General features: G+C 36.6%; 1 protein-coding gene across 1 annotated transcript; it reads right to left on the reverse strand.

Annotated features, from left to right (window-relative positions):
• Window positions 1–19,519: 19,519 nt before the first annotated feature.
• Window positions 19,520–21,348, reverse strand: LOC149409875 (histone-lysine N-methyltransferase SETMAR-like). Its single transcript, XM_089649096.1, has one exon. It carries the CDS (start codon window positions 21,346–21,348, stop codon window positions 20,299–20,301), a length of 1,050 nt encoding a protein of 349 aa, XP_089505222.1. The 3' UTR covers window positions 19,520–20,298.
• Between the last annotated feature and the right edge of the window lie 1,177 nt (window positions 21,349–22,525).

The following is a 22,525-nucleotide window of genomic DNA, read 5'->3' on the forward strand; positions in this document are numbered from 1 at the left end:
AACAATGAATCTCTGTATTATATATATTATTTTTATTAGTATCAACATACACACTTCCATCATCATGTTTTTTGTAGTTTTTTATGCACATGAAAACACTACAATATTCCTCGATAAAATGTTATTGAAGTGGTAGAATATACATGTAATAAATACATAATAATCCTCCTAGTGCCAACGAGAAACTGGTGAATATATAACAGCCTTGTCTCTAATCACATTCGTTTTTTTTTAAATTATTTTTCTACTAATATCATTATAAGTGTAACGAAAAAAATGATTAATTATAAAAAATAATATTTAAAAATTGTCTAAAACAAGGTCATAAACAACAATACCGCTTTCAGACCACATGATACCGGCTTTCCAGGGGATGAATGTAAATATTCTCATATTGGTAGTTGTATTGGTATAGACAGATGCCAACCCCACCAACAAGTGGGTGCAGGCCACATTGGGGCTATTGGGTAGAGTTAGCGGGGATCCGTGGTGCCAGTCCTGGAAACAATTAAAGTAATAAGGTGAACACACTCCAAATGGTAGATTATTAATTATTTTTAATTATAAATCGGTTCGTTAATACTTGTAGGCTGTCAGTATTTATATTCACGATCAATAGTGAGATAAGTTATACAATACATTAGGAACAAACAAATAGAGATTCGTACCTGTATTATTGTTATAATAACGTTTCTTGTTTTCTACACACCGAGGTCGAGACAAATCCACGCATTGTCCGATGACAGGAAGATTAAGTGTCGGCAATGCGTGCTTTCTCAATGCACCATTCGACCTTTTGCAATCAATTGCAAAATGCGATGCACAAACTCTTGCATATGTCGTCAATATCGGGTTCTGAATAAAGTCTAATCTATTAATCTTCCACGACCATTCACGAAACAGACTCTCGCACTCCTTAGAACACGGAAAACTCTGTCGAATTGATGTAGTACCTGTGCATCCTTTCATATCGCACTGAACTTTAAGATTTTTCGACATTTTCTGCGGAACAATATTGACGACAATATTCATAAAAATATTTGACATTGGCTAAAGGAACACAAACTGCACACAAAAAATAATAACAAAAGAATTCAAACCATAGATATTTCACTTATCTTTCAACTGTTTTCCATAGTCATACAGAGTTTCTCATTGGTTCACGCAAAAAAAATGTCACAAACCATAGAGATTTCCGTATCTTGAGGTGTTTCCTGGTTGTGAGCTCACGCCATCCTACATGTGCCGTCTGATCTATCATATGATGTTCCTATCAGCGGTGACGCGGCTGCTACAGTGGCATAGCTTCTAATTTCTCGCAAACAATAATCAATCCTTTTGTCAAAACAATTGGCATGCTGCCTGTTAAATATTTTTCACCACTGATGGCTCGTGTTACTTCTTCAAATGGTCGTAATATTTTACATATTTTCCCACAGGTTTTCCACTCCTCTACGGTTATCATAGGCTGGTCAAAATCCAATAGCATGGACAATTTCTTTAAGTTCAACGAATCTCTCTATCTCGTAGAAAACCGAGTTCCACCTTGTGGCGACAGATTGAATTAGCCGCTTTGGCCTGGTTACATTTGTTTGCAGCTGATACTGCAAAAATTTCTCTTAGGAAATTGTAATTTTTTAAAGTGCATTACTATTCTCTTGATTTTTTCAATAACAGGCTCAAATAACTTTAGAGCATCGGTAACAACCAGGTTAAGCGAATGCGCATAGCAACCAAAATGTGGAATTTTGAGGTGATTGTGAAATGCATTTTTAATGTTGGAAGCATTATTTGAAATTCCAAGTCTGACATGATCAGACAGTTGCTAATCTGACATGGACAAAATTTGAACTGTCGCATTGTATTATAAAAGGTAACTTAAAGTCAGGGCAACTTATTACCGGTGCTGAAATCAAAGCATTCTTCAAAGCGGTAAATGATTTTTCTATTTCGTCATTCCAAGTAAAATTAGGTAGGTTCTTCTTACCACCAGTTATATGAGTTAAGGGGGCGGCAATGTTTGAAAAATTGTCAATAAAACGTCTGTAATAGCTGCATAACCATAGGAATGATTTTACCTGTTTCGTATTCAGAGGGCGGGGAAAATTCTTAATAGTTTTTATCTCTCGCCGGGTCTGTTCGGAGACCTTCTTTGTCCACTACGAAACCTAAGTATTTTAGTTTTGATTTACAAAATTCTGACTTCTCAATATTCAATGTTAATCCGGCATTCTTTAGTATACTACATACTTTCTTAAGAAGTTCAATGTGTTCTTCAAATGTTTGTGAAATAATTATTACGTCATCCAAAAATGCAAAAAGTTTCGGTTCAAATTCCGGACCGAATAGAGTGTCTACCAGACGTTGCAATTCGCTTGGAGCGTTGCGTAGTCCGAATGGTAGCCTTACAAACATGAAGGTGCCTCTACCTGGAACTACGAAACTAGTTTTTTCGCACGACGATGGGTGCAAGGGAATTTGCCAGAAAGCTTTAAGTAAGTCTAGGGATGTAATGAAATTTGCGTGACTTAGGTTATCTAGAATATGATGCACATTTGGCAACGTGTAGATCTGAGCCCTGGTGGCCATGTTGAGGCATCTACTATCAAGGCAGAACCTTGCGGTTCCATCCTTCTTGGGCACCAGTATTACTGGGTTCGACCGAGGAGATTTACTTCTAACAATTACGCCTAACTCCAACATCTTATCAACTTCGCATTCTAACTGTTTTAACCTCACAGGAGACAAAGGATAATAGCTTTGCTTAATTGGTGGTCCTTCAGTTTCAATAACATGTTCGATCAAATTTGTTTTACCCAAACCGCACTTAGCAAAAGATATGGACTGAAATTCCTCTATCACATCACTAAGTGATTTTAGTTGCGCGGGTGTAAGATCATTTTTTTGACTTTACAACGTTAACCTCCGAGATAGAAGTATACGTAATATTTTGTTTCGGCGTGAATAAATTCGGAGCCATGTTGAATTTTTTCCAAAAATCGATGCCTAAAATAATTTTTGGGCCGAGCGAGGGTATTACTACGAAGTCTATAGTTTGTAATATACCGTTATAAATTACCAGGAGTGACAGCTTGCCTAAAACTCTCTGTCTCTTGTTATCTGCCGTTGTAATTATTAAATCCCAAGGGGACAAGGTATAAGACGCGAAATGTTTGTGCATGTTTCCACCTGTACAAGATAGGGAAGCCCCGGAATCTAGTAAACCCGATAAAACACGATTTTTAACCTTGAACGTTACATGCGGGCGGCCATCAACGCTGCAGTTTACATTCATAGCTTCGAGGGGATCGGTATTCAAAAAAACCTTTACATATCCTAACCAGTCATTCCATTCTTTTTCAATTGTTTCTGATGATGGCTTCGAATTAGAATGGCCGTCTAAAAGTTTTTTGATTCCTATTAAAATGAGACGGGGATGGTTTGGACAGATCCGGTAAAACGTTTGCTCTGCTGTGATCAGGCTTTTTCCATAGTGGGCTACGGCGCGGAACGCTATTACTGCTACCTATTGTAATGGTGTAAAGGTGGAACATTCCAATGTTTACATGTTATAGTGAGATCTTCAGGATCAATTAGAGGGTACAAAAACGGTAGAGCAAAGATCTCAATCTCATGATTGTGGGGTTAAGTTTCTGTCAAGTAAGGTGGGAAATCAGAAATAATAAGAGTAAATACTTAATCGAAATTATATTGAAACCATCAAAAGGAGTACAAATAATAACCAAGTAACAATAGGAATAAAAGTAGGCACATACCAGATGGACTCCTGAACCAAACTAAGCTAACTTTACGTGGCCGAGAAACGAAGGAATAACAACGGTTGGCGAACGAAATCTTGACTCCGGTAGAGGGGAACAGACCCGTGACGGAAGCCAGGACATCCTTCACTTAGTGGAAACAGGAGGACGCAACTCCTTCAACGTGCGCCTGTAGGATCTTCAAGTCTGCAGCACGTGGTAACCAACCAGAATCGTCTTACAGACTTCGGGAACAGCAATCTGTCGCTTTGCGATGCGGGGATAATCAGCCATCAACTTCTAGCCACAGCTAGGACCAATCTATTTGCGGTTTCAAGTCCGAAACACCAGTACTACAAACATGACCACCGGCCAACACTCGATAAAAAGCGGGGTTTCATAACCTCCACTCAAAAATAATAACCAACACGAACTATTCGTGTAAGGAAAAACACCCCGCGCCCTTTTTAAAAGATAAGAATAACTTAATCACATGATTAACTCAGATTAAAACACCTTAAATGGCGAGTGACTGGATCACCGAACCGCTGGCCAAGCAGCCCGTGGAGGAAGTGCCCATAAACAAAACTCTCTCTTCTTCCTTAAAAAATATTGTCAAACTTCAAAAAAACACCATTGACAAAATAACCCCAATTAGGCAAGAACTACACTTGTCACAAAATATTTATGTGACACTATGTTGCAATTCTTTGCGAAGTGACCGTTTTGATTGCACCTAAAACAAGCACGGTTTGCGATGTCTGCGGTCCTTTGTGTGATCGCCGCGAGCTGTGAGTTCTTATTATGACCGAACGTTCTACTTTTGTGACGTAGTTGGGAACTATCAAAATGAGTTTCATTCATGTTTTCACAACTCTGTATTAACTCAGCACAAGTGCGGGGCACATCATACGAGAAAAGCTTACTATATTTGTGCAACAACCCATTTTTAACTGTAAGAACCAAGTCTGCTTCAGACAATGGTGATGATAATTTGTCATTCAGAGACGACATTAGATTTACGTACTGTCTAATCCGTACATTATACAGTTGTTTGTAACGGTGGATTTTAGACTTAATTTTAAATTCGCTATCGATCTCTTTAGGGCTAAAGACAATATCTGTCTCGACACATCTCGAGGCGGAACTAAATTTAATCTTGTCCATCTCTTCGCACAATGTTTGTAATTCTGTAACATTGGTGATTTCTCGCCCGATTTTCAGCTGTGCATAATCTGGCAGGAGACCTTTTGTGACTAAAGATAAAAGTTCTGATTCGGGTAATGGAATATTTAGTTTAGAGTTTATTGCTAAAGCTTCCAAAATATAATCCGCCCCTCTTTCGTTGTTCTTTTGACCTAAGTTAAATAATTTCGACTTTTCAGTCATCTGAAATGTCGGGTCCTCAAACCGCTTTCAGAAGGCTACTTTAATTTCTTCCCATTTTAGGTTAGTTTTAAAAATTTTCCTATACATAGAATAATAAAGCGGAACCCGAGAGTAAGTCTATGAACCCTCTTGCTAAATCATCCCATTCGATGCCCCTTGCGTATTGCAATTCCGCGACCCTGTCCAAAAAGGCGCGGACGTCAGTATTGCCGTCAAAAGAAATTTTCCAATTCGTTAAATTCACTATTTTTCTTTCGACGTACCTTAAGGTGGTCCTTTCATGGTTATTTTGCAAGAGAGTCGGGGCTACAACACCGCGAGGCTCGGAATTACTTGTCTTAGGTGTCGTACTAACTAGCGGAGAACCTATAGAGATAGTGGGGGACATAGGAGAAATAGTTTTCCTAGATGGTAATACATATGATGGGTTCAACATTTTTACCAATTCTCGAAATCCAACATCAACTAAGCTAAATGGTTGCAGATCAACAAAAAAAAGTTTTAAAATACAGTTGTCAATCTTTTGTTTGTCTTCTCTAGCCAATTTTCGAGGAATAAATGAAGTGATATTTTGTTGTTTTCTTTTTATTCCAACAACTGAAATACTTGTGGTTTCAGTTGCAGATGGTGCAGGATTATTATTGATACTGTTGAAATATTAGGTACATTATAATACAAATAATAACCAACGACCGGTGTTGGAAATTTGCTTGCCATTGATAGATTTGATTGTCCGTTGGCGCTAGTCATCGGCCGTTTCGGATGGGAAAATCCAAAAAAACGTCTAGTAGGAGTTGCATAACCAAAAGATCATTTAAAATGTCGTTTGCGAAGTGTAAACACTTCACCCTTTTTATTTATTAGGTGTCAATACATCTTAAACAATAGGTCGAATCCTGGACTCGTTGAATAATATTCGTATTTAGGTATTATATTTTAACCTATTGATGTAAATTTTTTCAATAGCGTTGGTCGTTGAATGAATATGACTATTAATTCCAACGGCTAGTTATATATTGATACAGTACTAGTGTACAAGGTTCCTTAGAATCGCTTGTAAGTTGTGTCTAATCGCAAAGCATTTATTTCGTTACATGTGACATTATAAAACTAGAAGTACTAACTTGTCAGGCGCATGTGGGTCAAATGATTGACATCACAAATTATAATAAAACTAGAACTACGATAACCAATATCATGTAAGCTAGATAACTCCTCCCGTGTCGCCTGGAGATTCACCCATCAGTCGTTTCCAGGATAACCGACTCCGTGGTCTCTTCACTGAGAACTGAACGCTCTAGTTGCAAGTATAACTGTTACAATGTGGGATTTTTTGTTTTTACCTATTGTCCGGAAACTCCTAGCGCAAGTGAGAAACTGGTGAATCTATCACAGCCTTGTCTCTAATCACATTCATTTTTAAATTATTTTTCTACTAATATCATTATAAGTGTAACGAAAAAAATTATAATTATAATAAAACAAGGTCCTAAACAACAAAACCGCTTTCAGACCACATGATACCGGCTTTCCAGGGGATGAATGTAGATATTTTTGTATCGGTGGTTGACAGATACAGACAGATGCCAACCCCACCAACAGGTGCGTGCAGGCCACATTGGGGCTCTTGGGTAGTGTTAGCGGGGAGCTGTGGTGCCAGTCTTGGGAACAAATAAAGTAATAAGGTTAACACACTCCAAATGGCAGATTGATATTTATTTTGAATTATTAATCGATTTTTTAATACTGGTATGTAGTCAGTGTTTTATTCAGTCAATGGTGAGGCGCATATGTGGATGGTAGACGAAGTCTGGGACGCACGAGATCACGGCACAACCAAACACCCATAGTTAATTAAATTTAGCACCCACCTGTGATTGAACTGACAGTTGTAGGGTGGGGGATAGTGAGTTAATAAGGACATGGCCAATTTCCCTCGATATCCTGAATAAATTGACAAACTCCGTTAGCCCCATTTCCTAGTATGACACAAAACTAAATATTGCAGTATATTTTTGACAGTTGTTTGTACAGGCCACATTGGGGCTGTTGGATATAGTTAGCGGGAGCCGTGGTGCCAGTCCTGGGAACAAATAATCTAGTAAGGTGAACACACTCCAAATAGTAGATAATTAATTATTTTGAATTATTAATCAGTTTTAAACCACTTTATTTTGAGGTATATTCGTCGACCGGTTTCGATTGGACTCAATCTTCTTCAGGACAATAAAATATACTAAATTATAATACAGAGCAAGGTATAAGGTAAACATAAAAGAAAGAGAAAGTATGTAATAGAGGGAGAGAACATCAGAGACTGGTTGGTGGAGGGGGAGGGGTTGGGGGAGGACCAAAGGAAGGGTGGGGGTTACGGGTTAGGTTGGAGCAAGGAAACAACTTTAAAATCGGGCTGTTGGTTAGTTCTATCTGTTTATTTAAAATTTGGGAATTATTTTTCGTTGATTTAGAAATTTCCAAAGCTTCTAAGTTATTCAGGCGTATTCCTATTTTATTTTTATGAATTTTTTGGACTCCCGTATTTTTATTAAATGTGTGGTTAGTATTGATTAAATGTTCGGAAAATTTAACTCTAATATTTATATTTCGCGCGAGGTTTTACCTATATATGTTGCTGGGCAATCGTTGCAATTTAGTCTATAGATGCCAGAGTGGTTTAATTGATCCTGGGTGGGTTTTTTCATTTACCGAGAATGCTAAATGCAATGCTAATTGTAAAAGTAAACAGTAAAAGTCATAGAAATGAGTTTTTTCATTTGACATTTACCGTTTACTTTTACCTACAATCTTACAGGCCAGCAATGGTATTGTAAACTGCTAAAGGAAAGGTAACCAAAATGGCCGCCGTTGTCTAATGTCACTGTGACAGTTCAGAGCAGTTCAGAGATAAGAGGTTATTAGATACGGTATTTGCTATTATATTATCATTATCATTATGTTCGCGACAAGTGACAGTTCGTCAAGTTCTGACGATGAACCCATAATTGATTATATATCACGACGTGTTAAGCGACATAATATACGCAGGAATTTCTATCTAATGGAAGACTTAGATTTCGTATGCCGATTTCGCATTAATAAAGAAACTGCTCGACTTTTGACTGCATTAATTGCAGATATGAAATGTGCTCCCAGTGACATGTAAGTAATGGTTGATAAAGTGTAATTACAAACATTTTTAGAATGATTTATTCAAATGATATTACGTAAATAAAATGAAGCTTCTGCAATAAGTTTGTCTCCTCTCTCCTTAGGAATAATGCTGTCAAACCTTCTGAACAGTTGTTATTGGCTTTGCGGTTTTATGCAGCTGGGTCAATGCAAAGAGTACTTGGTGATATTGCTAATGTTCACAAAAGTACAGTATGTAAAATCATTTTTAATGTGTCAAAGGTCATAGCATCACTCAACAAAAATTTCATATCGATGTCTGGAAGTGACGCTGAAATGTTGGAAAATAATATAAAATTTCACAAATTGGCCAAATTTCCAAAAGTCATAGGAGCCATTGATTGTACCCATATACCAATAACATCTCCTGGTAACTAACATTTATCTATTTTATTTATCTGAATTTTAATACAATCTGTATTCAACAAAAAAGTATCAAATAATTATTAGCTCTAAAATAAATTTTCAATTTCTAGTTTCCTTTTCTTTTCCAAATCTTCAATTTCTACTATCCTTTTCTTTTTTTCAATTTCTAAATTTTCCTTTTCGAATTTCTTTTTCTTTTTTTCTAATTCTAACATTTCTGTCTCCATTTTTATTTTTTCCTCTTTCAACTGGATTAAAGATGTGCAAACAGACAGCCTTGTCTGTTTAGGGGGTGTTTTTTTTTTGTAACCTTTTGGGAATATCTGCAACAAGAATAAACATTCCTATTTTATTTATTGGATTCATAAATCAATTCAAATTTTTATTGATTAAAATGTTTCCACTTACTTCTCCGAGGAGTTTCAGCTATATCTTCTTGGTTTATGTTATCTGTCTGGTCCACATCCATCGCAGAGAGCTGCTGACCATCCATCCCAGGATTCACTTCTGAAATCAAATAATAACTCTGTAGGTACTAATGTGTTATGCAATCATGAGCTTCTGTACTATTAATAACTTTTCTGGATTTAATGTATAGCTCTTTGATGTGGCTGAAAAGATAATTAATATTTATATAAAAACCATACCGGCTTATTTTTTTCCGACATAACTTTTGTTAAAAGTTAAACTTTATATAAAAATAACCGTATAACAATATGACATAATGAGACAACAGTATTCATCACCACCACCGCACCGTGGCAAGAGATAATTGACACATTAGTGTACCCACACCACTTCATCAACCTATACATTTATTTCCTTCGGAATATAGGGGAAAGTGGTTACCCTTCGTACACTTTTTAGATTTTATTTTTTTACTTTGTGATTAATTGTCGAATTTATCTAATTTATGTACCCAAGTGTAACAAATATATTGTAGTATGTTACAAAAAAGTCCGAAACTATTATGTCAAAAGGTTAAAGGGGTATAGCCATTTTTCTACGATAAGATATTTGTATGAACGTACCCCACGTACGGGGTACTATCGTACGTCATGGGGTAGATTCATACAGGGTAATTAAAAAGCCAATTAAAGTCGTTAAATTTTTATTAATTATTATAGAAATATTTATTTATCAAAGAAATAATTTAATAATATGTGACTTGACTCATAGACGATAAATCTTTCTTTAGAAAAATAACAAAAAATAAAATCGTTTACCCTTAGTTTACTTATTGATAATTCTAAGCTTTACAATCAGTCTAAATGAGAAGTTTACAATCATTTTGTATGACATCGTTGTAGAGTCTTTGACAATTTAAACTTAAAGTAGGTAATTATACATTTGTTTGTTACTTTGTAACTTATTGCACATTATAATTATTTAAATTAACTGCAAACGTAAAAAATCTAGCCATTCTAACTTTTCAGCCCGTTCGTGGTTGAGGATCAGGGATGATCATGGCGACATCGCTGATATACAGAGTGTGTATGTCTTCTATATCAGGGAAAAAAATGACCATTTCATCTTTTTTTCTAGTTCTAAGTTTTCCATCTCAATAGCATGTTTTTCTTCTTGTCTTTCATTCTCCCGTTTCATCTTTTTTTGTAGTTCAAAGTTTTCCATCTCAACAGCATGTTTTTCTTCTTTTCTTTCATTATCCCGCTTCATCATATTTATTTCCATTTGTAATTTCTCTCCCTTCAATTCTATTAAATTAGTAGTGCTGACAGAAAGATTTGTCTGTTTTGGGGAAGTTTTTGTATGAAACCTTTTGCGAATGTATGGAACAAGATAATAAACACACTTTTTTTATTTATTGGATTCATAAATTAATTTATACACAAATTTTTATTGATAAAAATGTTTCCACTTACTTCTCAAGGGAGTTTCTGCTGGGAAATTATTCTGGTTTTCAATATTTATAAGGTCAACATCTACCACTGATGACTGCTGACATGGAAGTATATCCATTCCGGGATTTTCTTCTGAAATCAAAAAATAACTATGTACTTAAAGTTCTGCTTAAAGAAATGATGACAGTTGTTGGGAGCAAGTCTTTAACGGGCGGTTGCTTTGCAGGTTGAGATTGCAGTTTGTAAATTACATGTTTATCTGCCTGGCCGCAAGGATCTCAAGCATCTATACAACATTATAAAATTAGAGAATTTCTTACCTGAACCCATGAGCTGCTGTACAATTTGTAGTTTGTCAGCGCTTCATTTAGAACTGTTTGTGTTTGATGTAGCTGAAAAGATGAATTATATTTATATAGACATCACCTTTGTTAAAAGTTTAACTTGTTATTATATAAAAATAACTGCATGCAAAATATGATGAAATAATGAGACAACAGTATTCATCACCATCACCACACCCCGCGGCAAGAGATAATCGACATTACTGCATCTACACACCACATCACATGATATACATTTATTTCCTTAGGAATATGACGTGTCTATGAGAACTTACAATCTCCATCGTATGTTGAGGAAATCCCCACAATGGATTCCTTCATAATGCCCGAAATCCACTGGATTGTAATACCTTTCTAGCAACACGCTTTATATATTCCCACTTATATTTTAGCTGCTTCGTTGTCCGGAGCACATTTGTCGATGCATTGAACTCACTTGTCAAAGAGCTCCAGGCTTTTTCCTTGTCACGTGAGCCCAATGCATCAGATCTCTTGCACATAATTATAGCTCCATATTTTTGTAGCAAATCTTTTAACATGTCGATTTCCCTCGCCGAAAAATTGTTTCCACGTTCTCTGCAAACATGTATACATTGGTTATATATTGAAAAATAACTATTAATATTAATTTAATTGAATTTTTACTTACTTTTCGACGATAAAACTCATTATTATTATTTAAATAACAATATTTACACCAGAAGATGCAATCATAAACAACGCAATACGCATAGAATTCATAGAATGTTTGACATTTAATGTGTGAGTTGCCACATGAAAAAAATATATGAACAGCTCCCAAAACAAAAGTTTGGGAATTAGATTAGTTATGATGCTGTCATCCCTATTTACCTTTACTTTAGCAGTTGGCGTCGTGAAAAAACTCATTTTTCCTTAAATGTCAAATGTATTGCGAAAGTAACTGTAAACTGCACTGCTAAAAGTAAAGGTAAATGAAAAAACCCACCCGTAAACATTAAACGAAGCAGGATGGATATACGCAATAGCCCCGTAGACGGATTTACCCCGGCTGCCCTTACTCATGTATTAAGCAATCATGAGCTTCTGCACTATTAATAACTTTTCTGGATTTAATGTATGGCTATTGACGTTCTATGATGTGGCTGAAAAGATAATTAATATTTATATAAAAACCATACCGGCTTATTTTTTTCCGACATAACTTTTGTTAAAAGTTAAACTTTATATAAAAATAACCGTATAACAATATATGACATAATGAGACAACAGTATTCATCACCACCACCGCACCGTGGCAAGAGATAATTGACACATTAGTGTACCCACACCACTTCATCAACCTATACATTTATTTCCTTCGGAATATAACAACTTCCCCACAATGGATTCCTTCATAATGCTAGACACAAGTGTCCGACATTGGCGGAAGGGGAGGTCCACTGCCTGTTTGTTGCTGAGACTGCCTTTGCTTTCCAGCTTCCTAAAATATACAAAACATACATTTTTTCAATAATAAACAAGTGAAATCATCATGAATAAATGAGTGATAATATCAAATGATTAGTGATTGTAATACCTTTCTAGCAACACGCTTTATATACTCCCACTTATATTTCAACTGTTTTGTTGTCCGTAATATGTTTGTTGACGCATTAAACTCACTTGTTAACGTGATCCAGGCTTTTTCCTTGTCACGTGAGCCCAATGCGTCAGTCCTTTTACACAAAATTACGGATCCATATTTTTGAATCAAGTTTTTTAGCAAGTCTATCCCCCTCGCCGAAAAATTGTTTCCACGTTCGCTGCAAAGATGTATACATTAGTTATGTATTGAAAAATAACTATTAATACTGATATAATTGAATTTTTACTTACTTTTCGCTAACCACACTCATTATTATCGCAAAATTTACAAACAAAACACAAGCGACGTGGCTAGAGACGATGCAATTCACAGAATGTTGACATTTGTTGTGTGTGTGTTGCCACATGAAAAAATATATGAACAGTTCCCAATACGAAAATGTGGGAATTAGATTAGTTATCATGCTGTCATCCCTGTTTACCTTTACTTGCAGTTGGCGTCGTGAAAAAAACTCATTTTGCCGTAAATGTCAACTGCACTGCTAAAGTAACTGCAAACTGTACAGCTAAAAGTAACGGTAAATGAAAAAACCCCCCCTTAATCTTTAGAATTAATTAAAATTTTTGCCAAGTTATTGTTAGTATAGAAGGCCGGCCTTATTTCTAAAGGAAGTTTTGATATGCAAAGGGAAGACAATTTACTTATATACAAAATTCTACGCCATTGGGTGACAGCATTATTATTAATAATAGTTGGGAGGGCATTATAAAGGAATTTATTTGTTGTGATTCGGCAAAGTTTTTTTGAGAGGATTTTATCAATTAGATCAGAGTCATATCCGTTGTTGATGGCTATTTGTTTAATTGTAAGTAGTTCATTAGAAAAATTATTATTAGATAAGGGGATAGTAACAAGCCGGTGAATCATGCTGTGGAAAGAGGAGTGTTTGTGTGACATAGGGTGGTTGGAGGTATTATGTATTATAGTGTCGGTAAATGTAGGTTTTCTATAAATGTTAAAGCTAATTTTGTTGTTAATAATGGTTAAAGAGAGATCAAGAAAATTTAAGTTGGAGTTTATGCCTATCTCTAGTGTGAACTGGATTTTTGTGTGGAAGGAATTAAGGAGTGATAGGAAGGCGTTGAGTTGACGGTTTGAGCCCGTCCAAATACAAATTATATCGTCGACATACCGTTTCCACAAAAGAACATTTTTTAATAAAGGGGATTTAGATTCAAATATCTTGTTTTCGATACTATCCATGAATATGTCAGCTAATACCGGGCTGGTGGGCGATCCCATCGCGAGGCCATCTTTTTGTTGGTACACCACATCATTGAATTAAAAATAATTTTGATTTAAACACAAATTAAAAAGGCGAGAGAGATCATTAGAGAGGTCATTAGATAAATGGGAATTATTAAGTAAGTTAGATACTAAAGTTTTACATTCGTCACAGGGATATTCGGAAGTAAGTTTATAATATCAAATGAAATGAGTTTAGAGTTAGATGGGAGAACTAAGGGGGCATTTCACTATCTCTGATTATGTTCTGACTAAGCACTAATCCGCGGATTAGTCATTTTTTCGTTTTCACTATATCTGAATAACGCTAACGCTCGGGTTAAAGTTCGATTTGACTAATCAGTGCTCGAACCTCACGTTAGGCGCTATTCCTCGAATTCCTCAACTTTTAAATGCTCAGAATTAAAATTGTTTGTACTATTTGTCGCTAATATACGCATCTGTTGATTTTTAAATATGCAATGTAAATGGTTTACCGTTATAGTATGGCAATCTTACCTATGAATGATGAATCGCTGTCTATATTGTTGTTGGTCCCTTCGACACTCAGGTAGATCATTTCCAGAACGGTGGTCTCCATTGTGTGTATGGCAATCTTACCTATGAATGATGAATCGCTGTCTATATTGTTGTTGGTCCCTTCGACACTCAGGTAGATCATTTCCAGAACGGTGGTCTCCATTGTGTGTATGGCAATCTTACCTATGAATGATGAATCGCTGTCTATATTGTTGTTGGTCCCTTCGACACTCAGGTAGATCATTTCCAGAACGGTGGTCTCCATTGTGTCGAAGGGAGCTACGGTGCTTGGCCCTCCACCAGTCTGGTAAGAATCCCTCCTGTTGAGAGCGCCCTTCTTTCTCACCAACCTCTTCAGACTGTCGTACTTGTTTCTCAAAGTTTTTGACGATCTGAAGGCAACTGTTACAACTCACTACAACAATTGAACAGCTCAAATCATAAATTACTTTGTCATAATTCATAAGAACCAAACTGAGAAAATATTTGTGTCTAATCATTCGAGATAATAGAAAACAGAAAAGTGAACAGTGAAACATTATTAGATTCGGTTGTATCTAGGAATTGAATTCAATTCATTGGGTTTTACTCGATTATTTTGTTACTGAACATTCAAACTTAATTTTATGGGTTTTGGACGACATGAAAGCTAACAATGAACTACGATTTACGATGACAGTTAGGAACCGAGTTTATGCGGTGACGTTTGTCCACATCTTGGCGTAATTATAAATAATTTGTAATATATGATGTACCTGATGAGGAGGAGTTATATTTTTTCTCTATTTGCTCCCAGGCCGCATTCTTCTGTTTCCACATAACGGCGTCACTGTTTTTATTCTCCAGGACGTGCTTCCATTGGTAAACAATGTTAACCAGATTTTGGCACTCGTCTCTGGAGAAATTCACAGCACGCTCTCTTACTTCTTTATTGTTCATCCTGAAAAGTAAGAAACAATGTATTAATTCAACACGAATCTATCTAAAATGACCTGATAATCAACATAATATAACCAAAAAAATGCACTTAACTTTGCGGTGTGCGGACTGTGGCGGGAAACTGGATGACGGCGTTGACCACAGATCAATTGGCGTTGACGCTAGCATTCCATAGACATTGCGGCAAAACATGACAGGCGTGGCAGTAGATGGGGTAACTGCAAACATTTTGCGATGTTGCCAGACTATTTCGAGTGTTATCTATCCGGAAGCTCGGCAACAATGGTGAAACGGTCGCCGTTGAATAACGAAGTTATTCTGATCTTTAAAGCCAGCCAACGGCTAGCTAGTCAGATATTTAGCCCGACATAGTGAAATACCCCCTTAGGGTGGGTTTCTTCATTTACCGAGAATGCTAAATGCAATGCTAATTGTAAAAGTTAACAGTGAAAATCATAAAAATGGGTTTTCATCAATTCCGGAAGTAGATCCGGAAATAAATGTGGATCTCGATCGATTCCGTATAAATAACAATGAAGGCGGTGGCAGTGGTGCTCCCACCACCTCTGGAAGAATAGCTAGGGAAGCACTCATTCACCCTAAATTAAGTGGTGTATGCGATCAGGGCTGCCTTTGAAACCTTCTCCGCATCGAGAATTTCCAGTTGTAGTTTCAATTGGGCGGCCTGCAAACTGAGGATGTCACATTGCAAAATCGTCTGGACCTTTTGCATTTGAATGTTTTCAGCCTCGGTGTTTGCTTTCACTTTTTCCGCCTCAAGTTTGGCATCAGCAACTTTTTGTATGTCACAAAAGAGAGAGTCCTTTGCTGTTTTGGTCAAACATGGTCGCCTCTTGAATGATTTTCTAGGAATTGAAGGTCTCCCTAGTAGTAGTGTTCAGTCTCACAACACATTCCAATTTGAGATGTCGCATCTCACCGCACTCCACTCACTCCGGGCGGTCAGGAGCAGTTGGGACTCCAATGCGAATAATGACATTATTGGGAATTACCAATGTCCATTCCTCAATCTCTGCTGATTCCTGTGATGGCTGAATTATTTCCTCCCGGCTGGTGGATGTGTGATGACCATCATCTTGGACGGCGGGACCGTTTGAATCAAACCTTTCAAAAAACAATAGAAATACATTTAAATAAGTCATAAGTAACTTGCGCATTCCAGCTATTGTTGTTGAACTACAACGCCAATGCAATGTCATCACCAAATACTCTGAGGCAGTTTACTTATGTATAATAATATCATTTTTAATATTCTTATATAAAGGCCCCTAACATCATTTAATTAAATACTAAATATTTGAACTTAGGTATTTGCCAGCCCGGAACAACTTATCCCAAGTGCTGCTTCAACCTTTAGCAGCACTGGATCTTCTATTTCTTGGCTCGGCCCTCCGCCAGTTCCAAATAACTGGCAACGAATTCTTGCCCTCTGTGTTCTGGCATCTCGTTTCAAATTGTCCCAAGCCTTTTTTAGAGATACGCGGGACCTGCAATCATATAGGTATAAAATATCACGAGAATTCAATTTGGATGTATAGAAATTCCCTTTCCAGAAAGGTTATGCAGAGAGGACGGTCTGTCAAACAACTCGGTCTTGGCACACACTCCTTGCCTCATTCACAACCATTGTCTCATACAGACTCTTCTGTTATTCAAACTGTTGACCTGACTATTATCCTGACTTCTACCACCATCACACACTCCTTTTTTGGTTCGTTCGTTCTATATGCTCAAACCATCTGCGTCACTTCCTTAATCGAGGTACGAATCACAATCTATGTACAAAATGACGTACGATAATATTATCACCTTGTTAATGGCATTGGCAATTTGAATACATTAATATATAAAATCAGTAAAAACATGAAATAAACTCACCGGCTAGCCGAACTGCCGCTGTTGAAATTGAGGACAACATCATTCCATGCATCTTCCTTGGATTTCAAAAGTGCCGAATAATTAGGGCCACCTGTCGCTTTGGACAAAATAACTTGTGACGACGTTATCAGCTCATCAAGCCGCATTTTGTCGTTCGGGGTAAAATTCTTGGAACGTTTTGACTTATCCATTTTGAATGTAAACAAACTGTTACCGTGTACCGTTACAGTCGTCAGACGTCAAAGGAAAAAGATAGTCAAGCTAAAGCTTTATTTTTTACATATTAAATACGTGGGTTTAAAAAATATAAAATGCTGGGTTATGTATTACACTATTTAAAATAAATTATTTGTATAAATAATAAATACAATTATGTACGTTTCACTATTAATTTAACATGGAAAGTTTTTACTTTGACGTCATTTTTATTGTATATAAATATAAATGTCCACACACACGGGGAAATATACATTATCAACGATCAAGACGTTGGTCACAGGCAAATCGAGGTATTTTCTTAGCATCCCTCAACTGAGCACCGCCTCACGGTTTGCCAAGATCAATCAACCGAATCGTTGGACACAATGGCCGTAAATAACAATTATATGTTCATAATTTATTAATGCCCTTTTCAGGGGTTTTTGATGAAAATGAAAATATATAGTTATAACTAATACATATTAAATAATAAACAAGTATAGAAGTGGTTCAAACAAAATATTGTTTAATTTATTACACATAATTATTTATTATGGCTAAAATCGAGATGAGTGGAGGAAGACACTTGAGGAGGCTAACCACTGGAGCGATTACAGAAATAAAAAAATATGCTCCGATTGCTTGACATTCCAGGACGAAACAAGAGCATAACTAAAATATATTATTAAACATAAGGCAATTCAAGCGATTGTTCAGCGATCCTCTTCTGCAGAAAAAATACAAACTGAAATAAATGTGTTGAAGTGGAAGAATGAAAGAGAAGAACTAAAACATGCTGCTGAAATGCATACATAATTTCCTCTAGATTAAATATTTAATTGTTTTTCTAGTAACAGTAATTCTATTTTTTTTTTTCTTTTTTTCCAATTCAATATTTTCCATTTCAGCAGCAAATTTTAGTTTTTCTCTTTCCTCTTCGAATTTTCTTTTCGTTTTTTCCAATTCAAATGTTTCTTTCATCACATTTATTTCTGTTTGTATTTTTTCCGACTTCAATTTCATCACATCTATGCAAACAGACAGCCTCGACTGTTTCAAAGGTGTTTCTTTGGGAAACCTTTTGCGAATATCTGGAACAAGAATAAACATTAGTATTTTATTTATTGGATTCATGAATTAATTCAAATTTGTATTGATTACAATGATTCCACTTACTTCTGGCAGGAGTTTCAATGTGGCTTTCAATTTTGGATGTAACGTCAACATCTAGCACTCCTTCAGATAGTAGTTCCTGACTTGGTGCCAAGATATAGGATATATCCTGGGATGGCCCAGGATTTAATTCTGAAATCAAATAATAACTATGTACTAATTGGGATCAAGTAATTGATTGACGGGACAGTTGCTAATTATTGCAGTTGTAGTTGCAGTTTGTAAATCACTTGTTTATCTGCTTGCTGTCTGCTTGGCCACACGGACCTTGCACACAGCATTTTTTTATTTTTTATTTTATTTTTTATTTTATTTTATTTTATTTTTTTTATGTGACACCTCACAAGAGTGTCCCTGCCTGTGCAGTGCACAGACAGGGGAACTATGTCACCACCCGGTTGGGCGGCGTTGTGAGGCGGAGTAAGGTAGGGGCTGTAGGAAGGGATTTGTTAATGCGGGCCTTGAAGAGGCTCGGATTATAGGAGGGAGGAAAAACAGATGCCGGTAGCTCGTTCCACATACGAGCCGACTTACACAAAAACGAGTCGTAAAAACGGCCCGTTCTCATGAAGCCAACGTCAACCGTGAACGGGTGTTCAGTTCGTGTCCGTCGAGTTTCGCGCACGTGCACCGGTGCATCAGGAATCAATGCTGCTAGCTCCTTGGAGCAGGCTCCATTGAAATACCTGTAGAACAGACACAGCATGCCTACATTGCGTCTATGCATCAGAGAAGGCAATCGGTCTGTTAACAACGGATTGTCAATCAGACGGATCACTCTCCTTTGCACAGACTCAAGCAGGTTTATCAAGTATTTTGGGGCACCAGCCCAAAGGTGGCTCCCAAATTCAATAGTTGGGCGGACTTGAGACTTGTACAGGGTCAGCAGCTGGTCACTGTTGAAGAATCTCCTAGCCCTGTACAAGACGCCCAACTTTTTGGAGGCCTGATTTACTCGGGCTTCTATGGATCCCCGATACTTGAGCTGGTCTGAAAATACAACATATTCATAATACCCTAATATTTATATGTTAATATGTATCAAATTAGAAAACATCTTACCGGAACCCATGAGCTGTTGGATAATGGACACTTTATCCCCATCCAATGGAACATAATTGTTTGGTGTGGCTGAAAAGATGAACAATATTTATATGAGAACAAAGCCGACATGTTTTTTTTAGACCTTAGCAGAATATTGGAGTTTTACCTACCATTAAAACTCTTATTATCTTGCCTTCCTTATCCAGAATATTCCTTGGTGAGAGATAGCATCTCTGTTTCTATGCGATTAGGGCTTCTCTCCTCTTTCAGTGTTCAAATTTCGCGCCATTTCCCGCGAGATTTTGTCCCTCTGAAATGTCACCCTAGCAGAATATGACATGTTTATGAGAACTTACAATCTCCATCATACGTTGAAGTAATCCCCACAATGGATTCCTTCATTACACTAGACACCCATTCTGAAGTGTCGGACATTGACGGAAGAGGAGGTCCACCACCAGTTTTTATGATGGATTGCTTCTGCTTTCCAGCTTCCTAAAATAAACAAAACATACATTTTTTAATTATAAACAAGAAAGAGTGAAATCGTCAAGAATAATTCCAAGACAATATCAAATGAGTAGTGATTTTTTACCTTTCTTGCGACGCGCTTCATGTATTCCCACTTGTATTTGATCTGTTTCACCGTTCTTAAGATGGTCGTTGACGCATTGAACTCACTTGTAATACGAGGGTGGGTCAATAAGTCCTTAGAAAAAAGCATTAAAACAGTTTGTATTTTTTTTTTATTTCTCAACATAATCTCCTTGGAGCTCAATACACTTGGTTAGACGTTTCTCAATTTTTTTTAAACCGTCAGAAAAATAAGTTTTCGGAAGGTCCTCAAAATACGCATTTGTCCGATCGATGACTTCTTCATTTGAAAAAAAACATTGTCCACTTAGCCATTTTTTTAAGTTTGGGAAAAGGAAAAAGTCAGTGGGGGCTAAATCTGGCGAATACGGTGGGTGGTCGACCAATTCGAACTTCAATTCTTCAATTTTAGCCATTGATCGTAAACATGTGTGAACACGGGCATTGTCCTGATGAAAGAGGATTTTTTTCCTGTTTAAATGAGGCCGTTTTTCTTCAATTTTGTTTTTTAGCTGGTCCAATAAAGATGCATAATAATCCCCTGTTATTGTTTTTCCTTTTTCCAAATAGTCAACGAAAATAATTCCACGTGCATCCCAAAATACAGTAGCCATAACCTTACCAGCTGATTTTACGGTTTTCGCCTTCTTTGGACATGGTTCGCCTTTTGCAATCCACTGCTTTGACTGTTCTTTCGTCTCGGGAGTATAGTGGTGTATCCATGTTTCATCTACAGTCACAAAGCGACGAAAAAATTCATCCGGATTGCGTTGCATGAGCGACAACAGGGCTTTAGAGGCCACCACCCTATTGCGTTTATTGTCGACTATGAGCAAACGCGGCACCCATCTTGCAGAAATTTTTTTCATGCCCAATTTGTCATGTAAAATAGAAATGACGCTACCTTTTGAGATCCCTGTAACCTCAATTATCTCACTCAACTTTAATCTTCGGTCACTTAACACCATATCGTGGATTTTATTGATCATTTCTGGTGTAGTCACCTCTACAGGACGTCCTGAGCGTGGTTCATCCTTTGTTGATGTACGACCACGTTTAAATTCATTTAACCAGTTATAAACAGTTGCAAGTGAAGGAGCAGATGTGCCGTGAACTAAATCCAAATCATTTTTTATTTCCTTTGCTGTTAACCCTTTTATATTAAAATGTTTAATAACAGCTCTAAACTCAATTTTCTCCATTTTTGTAAACAAGCAAATTTTTTTTTTTTAAATGTACGAGAAACACACAACAACCCGACCAATCTGCTTGAAACTTCGCAGCATACTGAATCGGTAGTGCCGCTGCATGAAAACAAACCGCTTACAGTACTAGTCGCGCCACCTGTCGGCTTTTCTAAGGACTTATTGACCCACCCTCGTATCTATCCATGCTTTCTCATTTGCTTGTGAGCCCATTGCGTCAGTTTTTTTACACAAAATTATTTTGCCATATTTATCAATGAGGCTCTTGAGCATCTCAACCTCCCTCGCCGAAAAAATAGTTCCACGTTCGCCGCAAACATGTAAACATTGGTTATGTACTGAAAAATAACATTAAATATTTACATAATCGGTTTAACATACATTTTTTGGTAAATAATCCATAAGCCGTCACGTTTTTGATGGGCACAGATTTTGCAAATTACACTTCGTTTCAACTTCGTTACCTACAACAAAGAACATCGATTTCAGGCTGATGAAAAAATTTACATAGGTATATGAAAGTTTTTTATGGAATACAAATTAACAGTTTGTCATCAGCCCCGACTGAAATCGATGTTTTTGAAGTAACTAAAAAATCTGTGCCTACAGATGTGGCGGCAGATTAAATACCCACTTTTTATTTCAAAAAAACTTCAAAGTACTTAGATAATTATATAAAATTACTATTAATATCGACATAATTGAGTTTTCACTTACTTTTCTACAAAAATACTCATTATTATCAATTTTATAATAACACACGGCGCGAACCAAAAAACGATGAAACCATAGATGAAGATGATGTTTGACATTTATTGTATGGGTTGCCACATGAAAAAAATATATGTACAGTTTCCAATACGAAAATGTGGGAATTAGATTAGTTTTTATGCTGTCATCCCTATTTACTTTTACCGAAGCAGTTGGCATCGTGAAAAAACCCATTTTGTCGTAAATGTCAAATGCACTGCTAAAGTAAACTGTAAAATGCACAGTGAAAGTAAAGGGATGGTAAAGGTAAATGAAGAAACCCACTGATTCACTAATTCCATGGAATTCTTAATTGTATAATTAGGGGAAAATACATTGGAATTATTAAACACATTAGTAACAAGAGAGGCTGATTTGGGGAATTACAGCAGGCAACTACTGGGCGAATTGATGAGCCACTTTT

Source organism: Hesperophylax consimilis, chromosome 29 (assembly GCF_061612785.1).
Source record: "Hesperophylax consimilis isolate HC1 chromosome 29, BYU_Hcon_1.0, whole genome shotgun sequence".
In the NCBI taxonomy this organism is placed as follows: Eukaryota; Metazoa; Arthropoda; class Insecta; order Trichoptera; family Limnephilidae; genus Hesperophylax; species Hesperophylax consimilis.

Coding starts and splice junctions, on each gene's coding strand:
- LOC149409875 (XM_089649096.1), bottom strand. CDS start 21,348: ATGGAGAAAATTGAGTTTAGAGCTGTTATTAAACATTTTAATATAAAA.